Raw genomic sequence first — 20,953 nt, forward strand, 5'->3', positions numbered from 1 at the left:
CACTGTCAAGGTCCAGAAAAGTATGAAAGACATCTTCAGAATAGTCCATCTGCCATCAGTGGTTCAACTGTAACGTTATGAAGCGACGAGAATACTTTTTGTATGCGAAGAAAACCAAAATAACTACTTTATTCAACAATTCGTCTCCTCTGTGTCTCTCCGCATCACTGTAGTTCCATTTTGGAGAATAACCACTGAACGCAAGCAGTGTACGCTCTTCTGTGTCAGCCGCGCTGCACGGATGTACTGTTTTCATTCAAATAAAAGCGTAAATACACGTAGAAAACGTATCCTTGTGTCGCTGTTGACACAGAATAGCGTACGCTGCTTGCGTTCAGCAGATATTCTCCAAAATGCCGCTGCAGTGAAGCGGAGAGACACAGAGGAGACGAATTGTTGAATAAAGTCGTTATTTTTGTTTTCTTCGCGTACAAAATGTATTCTTATCACTTCATAACGTTACGGTTGAACCACTGGTGGCAGATGGACTATTCTGATGTCTTTCACACTTTTCTGGACTTTGACAGTGTAATTTACTTGGCAGTCAATGGGACAGTCACAAGCCTCCCGGTTTTCATCCAAAATATCTTAAATTGTGTTCCGAAGACGAACGAAGCTTTTATGGGTTTGGAACGACATGGGGGTAAGTGATTAATGACAAAATTTTAATTTTGGGGTGGAGTATCCCTTTAAGCAAAAGGCAAGACAGAAAGAAAGACTAAATGAACAAGATGTTTATTTGCTCCAAACTGGCCTTAAACAAAAACAATATTGAAATTAGAGGCAACCACTGCTTTTAAATCACATTCCAAACGCATGAGCACTTATTTTTAATTTAAATTTACTGACAGCAGGTGGCGCTTTTGGAACAGCCACAACATAGCATTTCCTTGGTTACTGCTTTAAACAAAGCAAAGCAGCGCTTACAAAAACTACATTAATATGCATTAAAGTATGCATTTAAAATGAAAGAAAAAAAAACATCGGAAATTTTCGGAAAAAACAGTCAGTTCCCTTCAGAGATACATTCATATAAACCCCACCCTCAATTCAATATTTTTAATTTTCTTTTAATATTTCGAGCATCGCGAACAGTTAGCTTGCTCTGTCTGGTACAGTATACAATAAAATATTACCCTTTATAGACATAGTTTTTAAAGTAAAGAGTAAAGAAAACGCTGTACTTATTGAAACTTTACTTTATTTAACATTGTAAGCTCACCATTTACGTTCAGCTCTGCTGTGTGGAAAAATACTAAATAAATAAACAAAATAAAATGATCAGCCTGACCGACAGAAATAATAGAACAACAGACAGATAACGGAAAAACAGACAGACAGATAAAAATAAAATGTCCCTTATTGCTTTGCAGCACAGGATCTCATGACAGAAACACAGTGTGCTGCTTCTTCAATAGGTGCAAACCCCCAATATTGTGACCTTACCGTCCTCATCAAATTTAAATTAGCAGAGCCTTTTATTACAGCCAATGCTTTGTCTGGATGGGCACAGGCAGCTTTGGAGTGCCAGCTGATGCCAAGCAGCTCTGCTCACAAAACACAGCAGCTCATTCCCACACTTTGCCGCTTTGTGTAGTTTGGGGAACATTTGGGGATAAAGTCCATCTGTAAACATCTGAACTAGGTTAAACAAGCACAAATAACCCTCAACTTGTTGACTCTAAGTTATTTTCTACAGTCACAGTAATGACAAGAAACTTTGACAAATGACATTGTTTGACCATGCAACATGGGGCTTTCGATAACACAAGTTCAACTGATATTGTTTTGCTTGAAGCTCGCACCGTTATTGCATTTAAGCCATGTCATTTTCCATACCCCAGTGCATTCGCGAGCTCAGACGGAGACCCTTTGATCAATGGAAAGCTACAATTATTTTGACCTTGGGCCAAAATGTTGGAACATAAAAAGCTAAGTGTGTACTCAGTCAGAAATTTCCACCTGACCCTGCCAGGACTTGTCAGTATATGTCCTCTAAGCGTTGACACTCTACTGTTCACAGATATATCAGGAAAAGCATGTATATAGCTAGATAGTTATGGACGTTTCCAGATTCTGACAGTTTGTCAAGTGTCACGCTGAACTTTCTGCTGCTATGACTTCCCAGAAATCCTCTGGGTTCTTATGAGACAGCAAGTGCAAAGGCTCATTTATTCATCTGGTTACATGAGCTGCAGGGGACAGGTGTTTCTGGCCCCCTAGAGAAACACCCTACAACCTGCACAAAGCAGATGAGCATTCTTTACACCATGTGTACTTCTCACATGCCGTTGTTTGTCCAGACACAAGGAGAATTTTTCAATAACATGCAGATGGCTACAGGGTTACCTTCAACCGATGCGATGCGATGAAGTGACCTTTACTGGGGTTAAAATGGTTTTGAATGAAGAGTGAATGCTAAAACAAACAAGATAGTTACATAACATGATACAAACTAGCTGGCTGATGTGAAACACAATGGCATGGTGATGTTACTGTTCATATGTTTGGCTTTGACAATAATTCAGAAGGGGTTATTAGCTTCATATGTGTTTGACTTGTCAGCTGTAAACACATGGCTGTGTTTACACAAGGTTTTTACTCACTCGGCTGTTAGGCAGACATATTGAACAGTATACTATAAGGGAGTAACAGTAGTAACGTTACAAAAAGTGTATTATGTTGACATAAGTCTGTTAAACCACGATTCATCCAGCTATTCATTTAGATTTTTTTTTTTTTAAATCGGCAGTTTGAAATTGTTTTGGAAAATTCTGATATTAGAATTACAACTAGATGTTTTTTAGGTAGAAACGTTGTTTTGAAACAACACCAGTGTCAATGGTAACATCCTAAACTTTTCAGTTGCAAATAATGCAAATTTTGACCAAATTAAAAGTTATATGAAATTATAATCCTCACGTTCCAGCCTAATAAATGATTATGTACCTTAAATATAATTAGTATAACCAAGAATTGAACTGAAGGAATAGTGCACTCCAAAATTAAAATTCTGTCATCATTTACTTACCTTCACATTTTTCCAAATCTGTTGGAAAAAGTGTTCTTTTCTATGCTGGTTGATATGTTCTGTGAATAAATACTTCTATTTACTTTACTTTTAGATTTACATAGTGTCACAAGTCGCATGGAGCACTTTAAAGTTGATTTTTTTTTTGTCCTTTTTGGAAAGTGTCAGGCCTAAAAGAGCAGCTCAGACATTATACAAAATATCTTCTTTTTTCGTTTGTGCTCTGCAGAAGAACGAAATTCATTCAGGTTTGGAACAGAGTGAGGGTATGACCGAATGTTTATTTTTATGTATGTATTTATTTATTTATTGGGGGGTGACCTCTCTCTTTTTCTGTTTTACACTGTCATTTTATAGCTGATCTAAAGGATTGGTCTCGCTAAACCAGCTTTTACACTATAAAAACTCTCTAAAGTCCAAACAGGGCCAGAGGACAAACAGGGCATCCACTACAGCAGAGAAAAGTTCTGCACACTCAGTGGTGCTGTAATTAATGCAAGACTTTGAAAAGCTGGTCACAGTTAAACACAATGATTCTATTTTAGACATTAGCTTGATTTTTCGGAAAAAGAGCAACTAATGGAGGGAATATGTTTATTGACTGTATGTGCACTGAATGCATTCATCAACATGTCACACGCATTCCAAGGTAGGAAGGCATCAAGGCATGTACAAATCCAATGTCAGCTTCACTTCCTGTCTCCTGAGATACCTTCATCTGATTGATTTTTGAAGGCAGCATAGATGTATCCTTCGCTGCCTTTGATATCCTACAATCCTGTGTGTTCCATTCCGTGACAGTTAAGCTAAAAAAAAATAAAGATGGTGTGTGAAAGTTGCGTTTGGTGGACAGTTTGTGTGTAAATGCATCTTTCTGACCAACTTTTTCCACTTTTGATGTTACTTCTAGCGAGAACTCAGTATTATAGTTAGGAGTGGGCAATATGACCAAAATCATATCACAATATGAGTAATTTTATTTCACAGTAATGATATATCACATTATAGTTATTTTTGCTTTAAATAAGGTATTTATGATATCAAAATGTTTGATACCATAGAAATTTCATAATTCTTGTCACCAGTGACAATATCACAAAAAAATTAATACTAGCCTAAATTTCAAAAACAAAAACATCACGTGACTGTGTAACTGCGACAGAGAACATAGTCCAAAATCTCTACCAGTTGACAAATTTCTACCAGTTACTTGAGTCTACCGGTATATCGCCCACCCCTAATTATAGTAATTAAATATAGTAGGGCTGCCCCCTAATAGTCGACTAACCTTTATTCGATGAGAAGAGGCTTGGTCGACCAAAATTTGATTATGCTGCATTCACGCCATGTCGTATTTACTGTAGGTGCATTCACGCCATGTCGTAATTACTGTAGGTGCATTCACGCCATGTCGTAATTACTGTAGGTGCATTCACACCATGTCGTAATTACTGTAGGTGCATTCACACCATGTCGTAATTACCTTGATTACGAGATACTAACTTGTAAAAAGTGTTCACGTCCTCGTAGAACTCGTAATTACAACTTGTGAACTGGGAGTTTTCTGAGAGTTACAACTTGTACTACTACCACCTGACCACCTCAGATTCATTAGGTGCTATGTTTAGGCACTGATAGTTGCCAGTGCGATAGTTCAGAGTCCAAGGGTGTGAACAGTTCCAAGTAGAGATTCACGTGTTGTCATCTCGAAATTACAGTAATTACGACATGGCGTGAATGCAGCATGTAATTTCAAGATGACAACACGTGACGCTCTACTTGGAGCTGTTCACACCCTTGGACTCTGAACTATCGCACTATCAGTGCCTAAACATAGCGCCTAATGAATCTGAGGTGGTCAGGTGGTAGTAGTACCGTACGGAAATTACGACATGGCGTGAAAGCACCTTTAGTCGCTTAGTCGCAGAAAAAAAAACAATCCACAGGAAGTGGAAAGCCTCTATGTTTATTTGTGTGCACTCACTATAACAACAAAACATTGCGCTTTTGTGAAATAATGAAAGCAAACAGGATGTGCTTTCTACCATCTTGGCCTCTGTGAACTTGAGCGCGAAACTCCGTGTATACTTGCCTTACAGACATGAAAAATATATCTATAGAGAGTGAAATGTCTACTTTCAAATGAAACAATTCAAATCTGAAAAAAAAAAACTAATATTCTCAGATTATGTAGGCTAATCCGTATGAAACTTGCATGCAGCCGCATCCACTACTGTGGAGATGACGAGTCAGTGTCGCTGAATTCATCTCTTAAAGGTGCAGTAAGCGATTTCTGAGAAATGCTGTTGCTTTTTGAAATCACCGAAACAAACACGCCCCTACCCAAAAGAATCACACCCCTATCTTGATAGCTCCGCCCCCAAATTTACGAACATGCTATTCAACACAGGCACCTCCCCCATCAATACTGGACACGCCCCTTACTGGTGATTGGCTACAAGTGTGTTTTGGTGCTCGGTCCGATCCACTTTCAACAGCGTTTCTCAGAAATCGCTTACTGCACCTTTAAGCCGAAATCACAGAAAACACTAGTTTATCAATAGATTATTAAAATGTTAATGCAGTTTAATCTTACTGTTTTTCCCTGACACATTCATCATCATTACTTCTGCCGGTGCGCTGTGGCAAGCTTTATGTGTGCGCTTGAGCGCTTATTAGGCTATGTAGGCAATTAAAGGCTCATTAGCATGATTTAAATGGTTTATTAATAAACGTGCAATTAGTCGACTAATGCTTAAAATGAACGACTACTAGTCAACCAGAAAAATCTTTAGTCGAGGGCAGCCCTAAAATATAGTTATCACCAAAGCTCATTCTTGCCTTCAAAGTCATTGTCTGATAACGCAGCGAGGCAACTAGTCAGCAGCCTAAGCTTTCGGACGCAGCCAGCATGGGTTCTGACACATATCAAATCAGATAATCAAATATATAAAACCTGTTAAATGAAAGGTTCACTCATTCTTTTTTCTTTCCATATTAGCCTACTTTTAGATAAATGGGGGGAAAAAAGCTAAGTTTAAAAAAATATATATTTTGAAACTAAGTGAAATTTGGATATACAAAAATGTGAGTTGTCAATTTAACATGTTCATTTAGCAATTATAAATAAATAAAATCTGCATTTGCAAAAATCATCAAAAAAAAATTGGATTTGATTTGGATCAAATCAGCATATGAAGAACACTGTGATTTGACACTGAAGAAAAATTTGCTTTGCCATCACAGGAATAAAATATATTTTCAAATGTATGAAAATAGACAACTATTTGTGGTTTTACTGTATTTTTAACCAAATAAATGCAGCCTTGGTGAGCAAAAGAGACTTTTTTCAAAACATATCTCACCAACCCCAACTTTTGAACAGTATACACACTAGCACATGTATATATACACATATGCAAATAAATATACACACACACAAACTTTTTACCATGTCTAATCAACACATTACTCTTCTACCACAATATTGTCCTGAACTTTGTTTATTTTGAGGCATTTCTATAACAAATACAGTATATGCAATTATATATACAATTGATTTTGATTAAACGGATTACTTAAACAGCATACCAATTTATTCAGGTTTTTTTTTTTTTTTTTTTTCTCTGTCCTAGTGAAAATGTTTGCATGTATGTATGTTACAACAACTACATCTGAGTGCACTGTAATTGATTGCAAAACAGCTAAAGAGATGTATTATCAGTTCCTGGTTTCGTTCAAATTTAGCAGCATGACTTGTTTCTTGTGCTGGTGTCGCGGGCCCTGCTCTGTGATTTATCCCTGTTGTTTAAGTGTCATTACCCTGTGGCTGCGGCTGTCTCACTGGGCCTGAGTGAGTGTGATTAACAGTCTGCTGACTGCATCTCTGACCAGTGGCAGAGCTGGAGGAAAACAGCAAGTTTTACATTCACCAATTGATGGCTGCTGTCGAGAGCACTCCGCTTTCTCACTCGAAACGGTATTGACAAACGGACGGGCTGCGCTCTCCCTAAGAGTGGTACGTCAATCTCTCACGACCAGTCAGTCTGCTTTGTTAAATAATCTGCTGGTGTGCCCCTGGCCTCGTGTTATGACTGATTCTGAACGTGACGGTTGTCATTCCTGCCGGAGAAACCTTTGTGATTTCAGGTATTTCTAAATGCGGTGCAACAGACAAACAGCTTGAAATACAGTCGAAGGATTTATAGTCTTGATGTGGAAAAAGGACATTATTTTTGCTGCCCACTCTCTCAATGCTGAGCAAGTATTGGCATTCTGACCTGAAACGGATGTCTTTGGTGGAAGGTAGAGTGTGGTATAATCAATGATGAATTTTATTTGCTAAGTAAGCAGATCAGAATAAAACACAATGTACAACATGAGGAAATATGGGTCATGATGCTCCACCATTTCTTCTTGATGCACCAATTCTAGGACCATTGATTCATCTATTAAAACACTTACGGTGTGAGAGAAGAAGTGAGATTGCTGTGCATTTGAGAACAAGAAAGAAATGTATTGACCTGACAGACTCATAGGAAGGAGATTTGGTGCTTATCAGAAAAATTATAAAGCCTTTCCAAGAAATGACAAAGATTTAAAATCTGTGATAATTTTGAGCTAAACAGTTGAGCAGTCTCTCTGATCATTGCACAGCTTTTTGGGGAAATTTTCCAAGAGTGTTTAAATACAGCATGTTTGATTGTTCCCCAATTAATAAAATATACTGTTTTAAAGTTTGGGGTCGGTAATATTTTTAAAACATTTTTTGAAAGAAGTTTCTTATGCTCACCAAGGCTATTTGTTTTTACTGTATTTATTAAAAAATACAGAAAAACCAGTAATAATGTGAAATGTTTTTACAATTTAAAATAACTGTTTTCTATTTTAAAATACATTAGAATGTAATTTAATCCTGTGATGCAAATATGAATTTTCAGCAGCCATTACTCCAGGCTTCAGTCTCACATGATCCTTGATTTGTTGCTCAAGAAACATTTCCACCATTTTTTTTTTTTTTCAAAAGAACAGCATTTATTTGAAGATTTTTGGGAAATCTTTACTGACAGGATTATATACAGTATACATATATATTTTATATACATTTTATTTTTTTCACATTTCTCTGATGTGATTTGAAAACATGATTTTAAATCTTAACCTTAATAGAAAAAGTCAATAACTAGCTTTCAATAATTCAAAATGCAGTTTTGTCACTGGGTTTTATGCTTTGGTTGCTCAGCTATTACAATTGTGGACACTAATATTACAATTCTACAAAAAATAAAATCAAATTAAACAAATATAGGCATCAGAACATTATAAATGTTGATCTGTGTTTAACTCGGGAGCCATGTTGGTAAAATTACTTCAATATCAATAAATATTTTTAAGGACCTCCTCAATAAAGGGCACATTCAAATAATGACACTTATCACCGTGTTCATCTAAATTCTGCTCTTCTTGAATCAGGATCCTAAAATAGCATCCAGCTGGTGTCACACTTGAAATACCACGTTCCTAAAGTGAGTAAGGCAGTTACTTGGATGTGTTTACTGTGGTAATAAATGTTATCATCTTGACACCATCTTTTCAACACGCAGCTCTGCAAATGACCCGTTTGCCCTGTTGTGACACACAATAACAATGACGCCAAGTGAAGACACCGTTTCTATTTTGTTCCTTCAACCTCAACCATACTTTCAACCGATATTTACAACCCAACAGATAGTCCGGCAGCACTTGCTCGTCAAACACACCCACCGGCACAGGATTCCAGACCCCCCTTCTTCTTCTCACTCATACTTTTAAAGCTAATCGTGACTGCGATGGCTGTAAATTTCACATTGTACAATGTGAAGCATGTCTCTGTATTGCTGTGGTGATGTCAGACTCCAGCTGCCGTGGAGCCTTGAAAAAGACGCTGACCTTCCAACACAAAAGTCTTCAGGATACACACCCCGTTCACACTCAAGGACCCTTAGACCGACACCATCTGCTTCACGGGAGACATTTCTTAACACAGGAATATCCTCAGTTGCTCAGACTTCAAAGTTAAGCGCTAATACACCTGATACTAAAGAGTGCATTGAACTGACAAAAAAATGTGTTTCCTATCATTCAATGTTATTTCATTTTTTTAAATAATAATCAGTGTTATAACTAAGAGTGCCCTGTATAGTTTTTATTAATAATTTAATTAGTTTTTTATATATATATATATTTTCTGTTTTCATTTTTATTTTAGTTCAAATGTAGTAATTCTGTTGTGTTTTTGTCATTTTTATTATAATTATTATTTTGTCTGTATCATTTTATAGTATATATATATATATATATATATAAATATATATATAGAGAGAGAGAGAGATAGATAGATAGCTATAGATATATATAGATATGTCTATATAATTTTTATTTATTTTATTTATTTTATTTCAGTTTCAGTTATTTACATCAGGTTAAACTAAATAAAAATAAGAAATGATGCCGCGGCAAATATCATACATAAAAGTTAGCATTTTTACATTTTATTTGAGTTAAAGTTTTTTTTTTTTTTCAAGTAACAAAAGTTTTTTTTTTTTATGATTTTAGATTTAGTTAACTATAATAACTCTGCTATCAATAGAGAAATATGCTATTGTATGAGCCTTAAATTTATTTGTGTATTGTTGCATAGTTTGTGGCACATGGTTTGCTATCTAGATTGCACATTGCATTTTAAATAAATAATAGTTAATTTAGTAATTCCAATAAAAAAAGTTACTGAACAATTATTTGACAGACATTAATTTTTCTTACCAGCCGTATTTTGAATAGATGTCATTAAAAATGCATTTTTATTTTTAATAATTGTAGTAATTTATATTATAAAAAATAAAGTTAATTTAAAAATTGAAACAAAAATCTTTGTCCCGGCATATTTCTGGCAAACCCAATAGTCCCCATCTCTGCCCGCAGTGATTTTCATTTTTTGTTGGTTTAATGAAAGAAATATTCTGCAGTGTGTTGTCAGAAAAAAAGTCATTTACCTCAGTAAGAGTCAGAATATCATTCTTAAAAGTCATTCTAGCAGTGTATTATGTTACTTTTCCTTAAAGTTACCTATATAACTACTACTTACTATGCCAATTTTAACTTTTGTTTAGCATTGATGGGTGTTAAATTTGGATCCTCAATGCAGCTATCAATTTACATAGCAGAGGCATCCAAATCATATTCGCTGTCTCCAAGACAATCAGCATGAACATTTATAGCATCAATTTCTGGAAACGCTTTATTGGACTTGAAGCTCTGGGATTTTATTTTCTCTGATGATCTATAATGAGTGTTGAATGTACAATTAAAACTACAACAACTGTGGCCGTTATCCAGTACAATGATGTGATGTGTCATGCCAGAGGATCCAATACTAATTTCAGAGAAAGGCACTTTCCAAATAAACCTAATTTACCCCTGAACAGTTTTATTGACCCCATATAAAACATCTTTATATCCCAGGTAGTTCTTAATGTAAATGGTGAGGGAATTTCCTCAACAGTAAATAATTCATTCAGCTTTATAAATAGACTTGGGTACTTTGGATAGTCACCAAATCTTGTTTTAGAAAGCAACACTTGTTGTCATGAAGCCTAGGTTTCTTATTGCAGCATTTTTTAATTCAGATCACATATTTAAGTGATAAACTTTCAGTTTGAGGAGTAATGTGATGTTTCTCATTATTTAGTTGGCTTCATCAATCACTCTTGTTGCTATGCACGTCTTTCTCTCCAGTTTGTCTGCACGCATTTGCATCTGCTGTGCAAAATAAGGCCTATTTATATTCCATATGCATGTGTTTAGATAGTGTTCGAATTTTGGCCAGCAGCACTAAAGGATTCCAAAATAAAAATCTCAGAGTAATAGACCTGAAAATGCTCCATTAAAAGGTAATTATGTTTGCTTGATGAGAGCAGTAAATTAGCAGAAAAAGAAACAGTAGTCAAGATTTGAAACAATAACTGAATAGAGTTTTTAGCATGAAAAGCGATCTATTCAACTCTGTAAATAGCCAGTGATTAACCAGCATTGAGTTTTTACCTTCTTTGGGTGACAATCCTTCTACCTAATTAAGTTTGTAATCATCAACACAGATAAGAACGACTGATTTGCTTTAAAATGTATTTGATCTCTCCCGTGATGCACCATGAAAACACTTGATGCTCCAGTCATTATCGCAAAAATACACTCCAAAATCAGGAACTTGACATGAATTTAATGTACAATCTGCCTAGCAACAAGAATTGCAATAATATTGCAGTAATATTAATAATGAAGTCCTCCAATGTCATTTTCTCAACAATCACAAACTAAAACACAAGACAGCACTAGTTGTGTTTGTATGAAACGAGAGAGTGAGTTGGTGGAGTGATACGACAGTTATGCACCAATTTCAGCTTCCCGAATTGACGGACTGATAAACAATGGAAAATATTCAAAAACATTAGACCACTGAATGCCACAATCCGAGTCAACTATTCTACAGAGGCGTATAACAGGAATATAGATGATCCTGTCACATTACTATTGTCTTTCCAAACTTAAGAATTTTTTTAACAATTGATTGCATATATCTACATGGGCTCGGTGATTGACACATTGTTTCAGTCAGCTCTGAACATTTCATTTAGCTCGTCTTTAACCTTATCAGTGACGGTGTCCTTTGGAGTTTACCGCTGTTTTTGTCATTAAAGCCACAATTTCATGCAACATTAAGTGTGTAATTGTGTGTTAAATAACAAGGGTGAACAGAGATCATATTGCTAATGAATGCAACATTGTTAATGAGAGAAAATGAACGCAAAACACAGCTACATGCGGCTAACTCGGACAGTAACACTCATTTTCTTAATGCTAACAGAGAAAATTACGTCCTATAATAAATATAATAAATAAACATCGATGTGATTTTGCTATAAATAGAGGAAAACAATTGCATGCAGTACATTAAATTCTAGTTGTAGTTCTCAGGTGGTTTTGCACTGAGACACCTGGGCTTTATCCACACAGTTGTGATGTGAAAGAGCAATAAATATTCATCATTTTCATGTGTCAGGCCTCCAGAAGGCAACATTAACATATCATTTAGCTAAAGACAGAGGAGCAGCCCCACATGCAATGCCATTTGCAACACTGCTAGTTTTTGGAAGTAGCTTGTTACTCATAAAAAAAAAAGAGGCTAAACTACTGTTGCACTACTGGAGACAAACAAAAAAACACAACTTAGCTGCTTCCCAACACTGCTTGAGCCAGCTTGCTCAAAATTCATGATTTTATTCCCACCAAGCTAATGTGGAGCATCAACAATGGCTCATAAATTACTGCAGTGACAATATGGGTTTAGTAAATCCCATTATGCGCAGCCACATTGGATGAACATTCCAACTGTTTTGGGTGAACGCCAGATGTCTGTGGTTTTTTGCTACAAAAAAGGCCCCTGCAAGGCGTTATCTACTAAGGTGATCAGAAGAGCAAATACCAACAACTGTCCAGGCCATACAAAGCTTTTTAAAGACAGCCATTCTATATTAAAAACACTGGATGTGGTTCTTTATTTTGCCCTGGCAGTTTTGGCAGGTGTTTATTGGGTGCAGTGGGGACAATGGGTTTCTTTGGGTCAGTGCTTCCTGTCTGCCTCTGCCTCATATCTAGTTCATCGCCCCTGTGAACTACCCCCACTCAGCATAGGCAAGAGAGTCAGTACACACACACACAAATATGATATGTGGCATATTCCCATCACTGACATTTACAGCTCTCCACTGCAGGGCAGAGATTTGCTCACTGTTGCATTTCAGACCTTCATTTTAGATAAAATGTTGCTGTGCACCTTTGTGGGTCGGGCAGAGAGTGGAAATTGCTTAGTCAGTCAAGCTGAGCACTAATATAAACATAACAAACTGTACCATAGTACTACAAAGCAGGGCTGGGCAATATGGCCAAAACAATTGTCACAATAAAATATTTCATATCAGTCGATATTGATAATTATCACAATACATTTCAAATCTTTATTTCTTTTCAAGTGTAAAGGCAGATTTTTGCTCCTAAGTGAAAGTTGTAGAAAGCAGACTGTTAATTGTGGTTTTAAACTACTCTTTATGGTCAGAACATGACAAACAATTCGCTTTTTTTTTTTTTTTTTACACTTTTCCAGTTATTTTCCTTCAAATAAATATCTTAAAGGTGACATATCATGAAAATCTGACTTTTCCAGGTTTTAAGTGCTATAATCAGGTCCCTGGTGCATCTACCAACCAAGGAAACGTGAAAAATATTAACCCAGTAACTTTGTTTATGTAAGCCTTTTTCTGCAAGCATCTGAGAAAACGAGCGCATCTGATTTCGCTCCCTTGGTGACGTGGCAAAGGGATCTCATTATAATATTACCGCCCCTTAATCTGTAAACTTCCACCCACGGCGCCGTCATTTTGATTTCGCAAGCGACAACGGTGTAGCAGCTCTAATGCCATGGCGAAAGTTTGAGCAAAACATGCTAACTGTTCTGTCTTTGGCTGCACAGACGAGCACAGAACACTGTTTAGAGTCCCAGTCTCAGAAGAGACAAGGGAGCAGTGGATTTATTTATTTATTTAGGCTACTGTATATTGCTGCTGCCACACAGATCTAAAATAAACAAGCGATTTATTTCCCAGCTGTTTACCTTCACAGACATAACCGACTGTTTTTGTAACTCGTGTGTTTTTAACGTAAACTTGTGTGTGAATGAGAACTTAGATTAGTACAGCCGCTTTCTGTCCGTGTGCTTTGGATGTGTGCTCTCAGAAAACCGTATATCAGAAGTTTAAACTCATATGGTTTAAAACGCATGATTTCAGCACGATAAACATGATAATCAGAACCCTATTCTGGAAAAGGGGGTGGGGAGCAGCAGCTCATTTGCATTTAAAGACACAGGCCCGAAAAACAGCTTGTTTCTGCTTCCACTCAAAATAGGCATTTTCAAAATTATATAATAAATGATCTGTGGAGTATTTTGAGCTGAAACTTCACAGACACATTCTGGGGACACCAGAGACTTATATTACATATTGTAAAAAGGGGCATAATATGTCACCTTTAATAGAAAAATAAATTTCTTAGTTTCTGCATGTTCTAATGAACAATATTGTCTCAAATCATGAAACAGGTTTGTGTTGCCTGACTTTGATGATACGCATCTTCAGCACAGTTTGCAGTGCAGGCTGCAATGTTAATAATACTGTATTTTTTTTTTGTCTCAGAAATGCACAGTTGACAGTAGCTTGAGTTGATAGTAGTAGTAGTAGCTTGAGTAAGGATGCAGATGTAAGTTTATGTTAATTATCAAAAACAGTAACATCTGTAAAAATTGTAACAACCTAATTTTTATATGGTAAAATTTAAATATTCTGACTGTTTGAGTTTTATTAAAATTAACCATTGGTCTCCCACAGATCATGATAACCACAGTTAAAACCACACATATAGCACTTCAATACTATTGTAAAAATATGGTTTCTAGATATTTGTATGAAAAACAGTAGTCTAAATCAGGGGCGTCATGCACTTAGTATTCTATGAGGGCACTGGTGTATCTTGAAAAACATGGCCACCATCAGCCAATCAAACCTGAGCACCCTTTAGACATGGTTAACGGATGTCGTTTGGAGCAAAACTTGGTGTAGCTCTTTGACTCATGGCCTTAGAGGTCTGTGAGAATTTTGAAAGAAATCGACCACCAGGTGGCGCTATAGTGTTTTACGCCTCATATCATGCAATGTTTCATACATACACACAGTATTCATATCATATGTTAGATTTCCTCATTCTGAACAACTTTGCCTCAAGAACCACTGCTGTCAATCAAACATTTCATACAATTTTGATATTTTGTTAAAAACTTACTTTTTCAAACTCGCCCTAGATGGTTTGTCTAATTTTCACCAAAATTGACACAAACCAGCTTCAGACAGTCTTGGCAAAAAGCTATCAAAAGCTTTTTGATAGACCCTACCGTTCTCGAATAACACACAAATGAATTTGACGAAGAGCTCGCCAAAGTGGACATTTCTCCACGCTTTATCGTATTTAGATCAAACTTGGAGTTTGCTATGACAACCATGCCCTGAGCTGCTTAATAACTAAAAATCTAATTGTAATTCTAACTGAAAACGACACTGGCACTGTTTTTTTCATGTTAAATACTGTAAAGCTGCTTGCTTTATCAATCTATTGTATATAGGTGCTATATAAATAAACGTGACGTGACTGGAGAGCCGAATTGCAGAGCTGGTGCAAACAGATTCACATCTCTATGATCAGATGTTTTCTTAACTGCTGTTTTCTCAATGCACTTTGTTGTGAGTCAGTTATTGAGAGGAATGTGCACAGCACATATTTACATATTCATCTAAACTCTCAGTAAACGCGCTCTCAGCAGCGTCTGGTTCGGCTGCACTTGCACTCCAAAGCCGTGTACTGTATGTCTTCTTCTGAACTGCATCCAGAACGGATGAATTACAGTCTTGTGCTAGAGTGCCACACCGGTCAAAACGTGTTATTGCAGCATCTTACATTAGTTCATGAGATCAAATGACTATTCGACAACAAAAATATTTGTTGACAATTTTTTTTATTTTGTCGACAATGTCGATTAATTGTTTCAGCCCTATATCCCACTAAGTGCTGAATTATAATATGAGTTTTTCAATTAACAAGCTCAGTTCTTTGTATCAGACATTTAAGCACATGGTAGACTCTGTGAAAAGAACATGCTGGGTGATAAGCCTGGAATGGATAGCATCTGAGGGCAGGAATGTGCAGTCAGTCATTCGTAAGCATGTGGCCCAAAACACCTGTGTCACCTTGATGCTACAGGACTCTCCATCAACACCAATCAGCAACAGGGTGCAGGGGAGGAGGAGGCTTTGAGCGGCACTCCCTCTCTCTTTCCTCTCTCACTCACTCTCTCTCTCCGCCGGGGCTGGAGGAAGGGATCAATGCCGTGAATGGTCCTCCTCTTCTTGCTCACTACTCTCATTATTATTTTCCACCCTGCCACTCGCCAGCCCATGAATAGTCAATAACAAACCAACAGGCAGGAAATGAATGAGCAGATGCTTAGTTCAGTGCCTGGTGTGAGTCGTATTTATGAAGAACTGGTTCCAACCACGTGAGACGGACTTCTTTCACTGCTGAGGATTATAGAAACTTTCTTTTTCTCTATTTGAAGATTGGTGGATTCTCTCTTTGGACTTTACTGTGTTTGCCCACAACGATGGAGTCATTTGTCTAATACTGTGGTTGTAAAATTTCACCTTCTCTGAAGTCTGTTAATTCTAGGTGATATTATAAAAAAGGTGCATTTCTCTTTTCATATTGGGAACAGTTCGTAGGCGAACCTGTGTGGAGGGAAGCACATGGTCGACTAAGTGTGTTTTTCCTGTCAGGTCGTCCCAGCAGTCTTTTGTGAATGCTTCAGAGAGAGCCGCACACATTGGAATAGCTGGGAGAATGTTTCTGTGGGCCGGAAGCAAAGGAACTCAAGGATCAGGATTCCTCTCGCACTCACTCTCTCCGCCGGGGCTGGAGAAAGGGATCAATGCCGTGAATGGTCTTCCTCTCCTTGCTCACTATTCTCATTATTATTTTCCACCCTGCCACTCGCCAGCCCATGAATAGTCAATAACAAACCAACAGGCAGGAAATGAATGAGCAGATGCTTAGTTCAGTGCCTGGTGTGAGTCGTATTTATGAAGAACTGGTTCCAACCACGTGAGACGGACTTCTTTCACTGCTGAGGATTATAGAAACTTTCTTTTTCTCTATTTGAAGATTGGTGGATTCTCTCTTTGGACTTTACTGTGTTTGCCCACAACGATGGAGTCATTTGTCTAATACTGTGGTTGTAAAATTTCACCTTCTCTGAAGTCTGTTAATTCTAGGTGATATTATAAAAAAGGTGCATTTCTCTTTTCATATTGGGAACAGTTCGTAGGCGAACCTGTGTGGAGGGAAGCACATGGTCGACTAAGTGTGTTTTTCCTGTCAGGTCGTCCCAGCAGTCTTTTGTGAATGCTTCAGAGAGAGCCGCACACATTGGAATAGCTGGGAGAATGTTTCTGTGGGCCGGAAGCAAAGGAACTCAAGGATCAGGAAGTGAGAGAAGGTAAAGTACAATGACTTTAACTAACTAAAACACCAGTGACAGCACTATGCTAAACTTAAATTTTCTAGGGTCTCTATAAGGAGGCTGCATGTTTGATTTCATGTTCATTTTAAATACAGATTTTAAAAATATGGTCATAAAATAATTGTAAAAATAGTTATAAATTAAAAAAATTCTAATAAAATTAAAAATAATTATATAAACAAAAATAAAAAATACATTATATATTAAAAAGGTGCAGATATTAAATTATTTCATGTTACAGCCGATAACCAATAAATGGCCAAAATAAAACTTCTAAGCTAATTTGTCTAAATAAATGAAAAATAACACTACAAAAACTAAGATCAATTGTTTAAAAGTGAAACATTATAATGAACAGAATAAAGGATATTTACTTTAACAGTGTTATTAAATTAGTAGTGTATTTAAAAATGAAAGTGAACATTGAGTGACTCAAAAGTGATATAAAATTGAAAAATATAGGAAATGGACATGCACAAATAAATATCCAACAGTGACTGATACATTTACAACAGCAACAACAATAATAATCTAAAAATTATATCAACCAACACTTGCATCCCTAGAAAATATGCAACTTCTGAATAAAAATTACTCTCATCATTCTAGAACGGATGCATCACAGTTTGTTTAATGCATGGCAATTTACTCACTATTGTTAGCAGTTTTAATTAAGTATAACTGCTGTTTTACCAGTATCAGAGAATGTAATTTTAATGATCAAACTAATTTTAGATTCTGACGTAAACTAATCACAGGAAGTGGGTTGTTAGTTTGTAATGCTTCTGACCACTGTACTTACAGTAATTATCAAAAGGTCACTGATTAAGATAGACAGGTTAGACAGCTTGCCTTCACACCCATGCATAATCTTCAAAAGCAATATGACCTGCTGTCAAAACATGATTAAAGAATCATGAGCTAAATATTTGGAAAGGAACTAACTATGCAATAGGACAGTAGCAGGTATCTGTGTGTCATTTGAGCTTCTGAACCAAACTTAATTCATCCTGGGCATCAAACCTTTTTTATGTGATAAGGACTGTTGAAATTATTCTTGAAGCAATATCTTGTTTTATTGAGTTTTTGCACACACCATGCCTACATTAATGTACTTCTTTTTCTTCCCTTTGCGTGTCTTGTGATTTTTATATCACTCAAGCAGGACCATTTATCAGAAGATTCGTGAGTATGACGTTTTGGAAAAGAGGAGGACAGTCACAGCTCTAAAGGCTGGAGAAGACAGAGCCATTCTCTTAGGCCTCGGCATGATCCTTTTCTCTGCCATGATGTACTTTGTGCTAGGCATCACAATGGTGCGCTCTTACTCAGACAGGTAAAGATGCCCAGAAACCTTCTTACGAACATAACATCACAAAACTACACTGAAACCACAGAATTAAAGGTGCATTCAGTAATTTCTCCCCATTCAAAACTTTGAAATTAATAGTAATTATGAGGAATACATTTAAAATTTCTACAGTGGTGACTAAACATTGGAAATTTTGACTTACTGAGTACCTTTAAATAATCTCTAAATTAAAAAATATGGGAGCAAATGTATATGGAAATGTATTCCCTAAAGCAGTTGTTTCTTGTAATGTTTTCTATTCTATTCTAGAGGTCGACCGATTGATCGTCCGGCCGATTAATCGGGCCGATTTTTGGCATTTTTGAATTAATCGGCATCGGCCGATTGTGCTGCAAATTAGGCCGATTAATAGGCAGGCGCATCTGCGAGCAGCTAAGCGTTGTTGTGGAACAAGTGACGCTGCCTCTTGCGGCAAGCAGATTGCCATTCCACTGGAATAACCCTGGGGGCTTTCACACTGGCAGTTTAGTTCGAAACGGGGCATGGTTCGCATTAAAAATTGCTAATATGAAAACTGTCAGGCGAACCCCGGTGAGCGCCGTGGTACTGAACCCGAGACTACCTGAAGGAGGTGGTCTGAGTTCGGTTGCACTCGAACACACATACAGTAAACCCATATGTTGTTTACTCTGCTGTGCATAATAGCACCAATTTAATAAAAAACACATTGACCCACGTTCTGTTTTCTATTAGGCGTTGTGCACATTTGTGATGACGTAAGATAAACGCAAACACACCAGGGTTCGATAGAATCAAGTTTAGTGTGAAAACAGACCAACGCTGTAGGGGGGACCAGGAACAATCCCGCCTGGGCTCGAACCGTAGCAAATGTGCCCAGTGTAAAAGCCCCCCCCGTTATATCTCCCTCTGCCTGCTAACTTTTTGAAGAGAACTACCTGGTAACTTCCCAAGAAAACGGTAAGACTTAAGTTCTTATCCTTCGTTCTTAATCTAGAGTTATATATTTCATTGGTTAAATATGATGCTACTTTTGGAGAGAATGAGAATAACATTTGGAGAGAGAATGCGAGTAACTTTTTGGAACTGAATCGTTAGCGAGCCTTCAACCATGTGTTGTTTAGGTTACAGGTAGGCACGGGTACCAAAACCTGGTAACGAGCCCAGTGGCTAAATTATTGTAGTAGCCTGCGTCGTAAACATAAGCTCCAACTTTAACAATTCACGTGCTTTCAGATGGAGCAGCATTTACTACACAGAGCCGTAGTTCACTGACAAGCTACGCAAACAGCTTTTATAAACGCAGAACGATTTCTTCGTTTTCATAATCGCGTGATTAAATCGTCTGCGATTATGAACGCGATTTTGCGTAGCTTGTCAGTGAACTACTGCTCTGTGTTGTAAATGCTGTTCCATCTGAAAGCACGAGATTTACAACTAATCACAGAACTGGCTTTACTGACTAGATGCGCATGACAATCGCATTCGATTAATCGTAAAGCCCTAACGTTAACTTTCCTCATTAAATGTGTCTGGTTAAAAACTTTTATTTGACAAAGTCTAGATTTTTGATTCCCTGTTTTTTTTTGTATTTAATATTTAACGTATACATTATTTTTTATTAATATTATACAAGTGCACAGATTGGAGAGGCATGTGTTGTTCAATAAATGTTTCATTTAAGCGATTTTCTGTATCATTTCTTATTAATTAACAGTTAGATTTTATGAGATGGGGGGGGTAAGGACAATCGGCCAAAAAAAATCAGCATCATATACGTATCGGCCATTGACTGCCTTGATTTCTAAATATCGGCATCAGCCAAAGAAAAACCCATATCGGTCGACCTCTATTCCATTCTAATTAGTTATTCTATTCTTCTCCTAAATGCTTGTGTTTCTCATATTTTTTTCCACGTATTTTATTCAATTCAGTCCAATTCTATTCTATTTAGTTTGTGTTCTATTCTGTACTGCTTATGACAAACATCTAATCAAAAGCATTCACAATGTCTTTATTTTATATTTATTATCTACTATATTCTGTATTGTTTTGTTGTATGCTATTCTATTCTGCTCATGAATATTTGTCATCACAGATGTTTGTAATTTCTGCTATAGACACTTTTCACATTTCTAAGTTTGGAACACAGAAGTAAACTAAAGCAGAATAAACTTCTATAGAGCAAATATTATTTTTGCATTATAATTTGCTCAAACAGCAAAATAAAAAGGAAAATCCACTATTGCTTTTATGCAAAAAATATAGATAATGCACTATGGCAGTCAGCCAAAAAAAAAGATATCAAATTAACAGTCCCTGCAGTTACAAAAAACTAACACCCTCACACCAGTGTTTACTAGTTTTTTTTTTTTTTTTT

General features: G+C 36.7%; 1 protein-coding gene across 2 annotated transcripts in view; it reads left to right on the top strand.

Annotated features, from left to right (window-relative positions):
• The first annotated feature begins 16,914 nt into the window (after nucleotides 1–16,914).
• The window catches only part of LOC107699784 (calcium-activated potassium channel subunit beta-2-like), a 10,242-nt gene continuing 6,203 nt past the window's right edge, over nucleotides 16,915–20,953 (top strand). The window contains exons 1-2 of one of the 2 annotated variants that reach the window (XM_016501174.1): nucleotides 16,915–17,219; nucleotides 18,406–18,579. In XM_016501174.1, coding sequence (XP_016356660.1) covers nucleotides 17,167–17,219; nucleotides 18,406–18,579 — 227 coding nt within the window. In that variant the 5' untranslated portion in view covers nucleotides 16,915–17,166. The remainder of the gene's footprint in view (nucleotides 17,220–18,405; nucleotides 18,580–20,953) is intronic. The other variant, XM_016501175.1, reaches the window with a different exon arrangement.

This window comes from Sinocyclocheilus anshuiensis, unplaced genomic scaffold (assembly GCF_001515605.1).
Source record: "Sinocyclocheilus anshuiensis isolate Anshui unplaced genomic scaffold, SAMN03320099.WGS_v1.1 scaffold951, whole genome shotgun sequence".
Lineage (NCBI taxonomy): Eukaryota > Metazoa > Chordata > Actinopteri > Cypriniformes > Cyprinidae > Sinocyclocheilus > Sinocyclocheilus anshuiensis.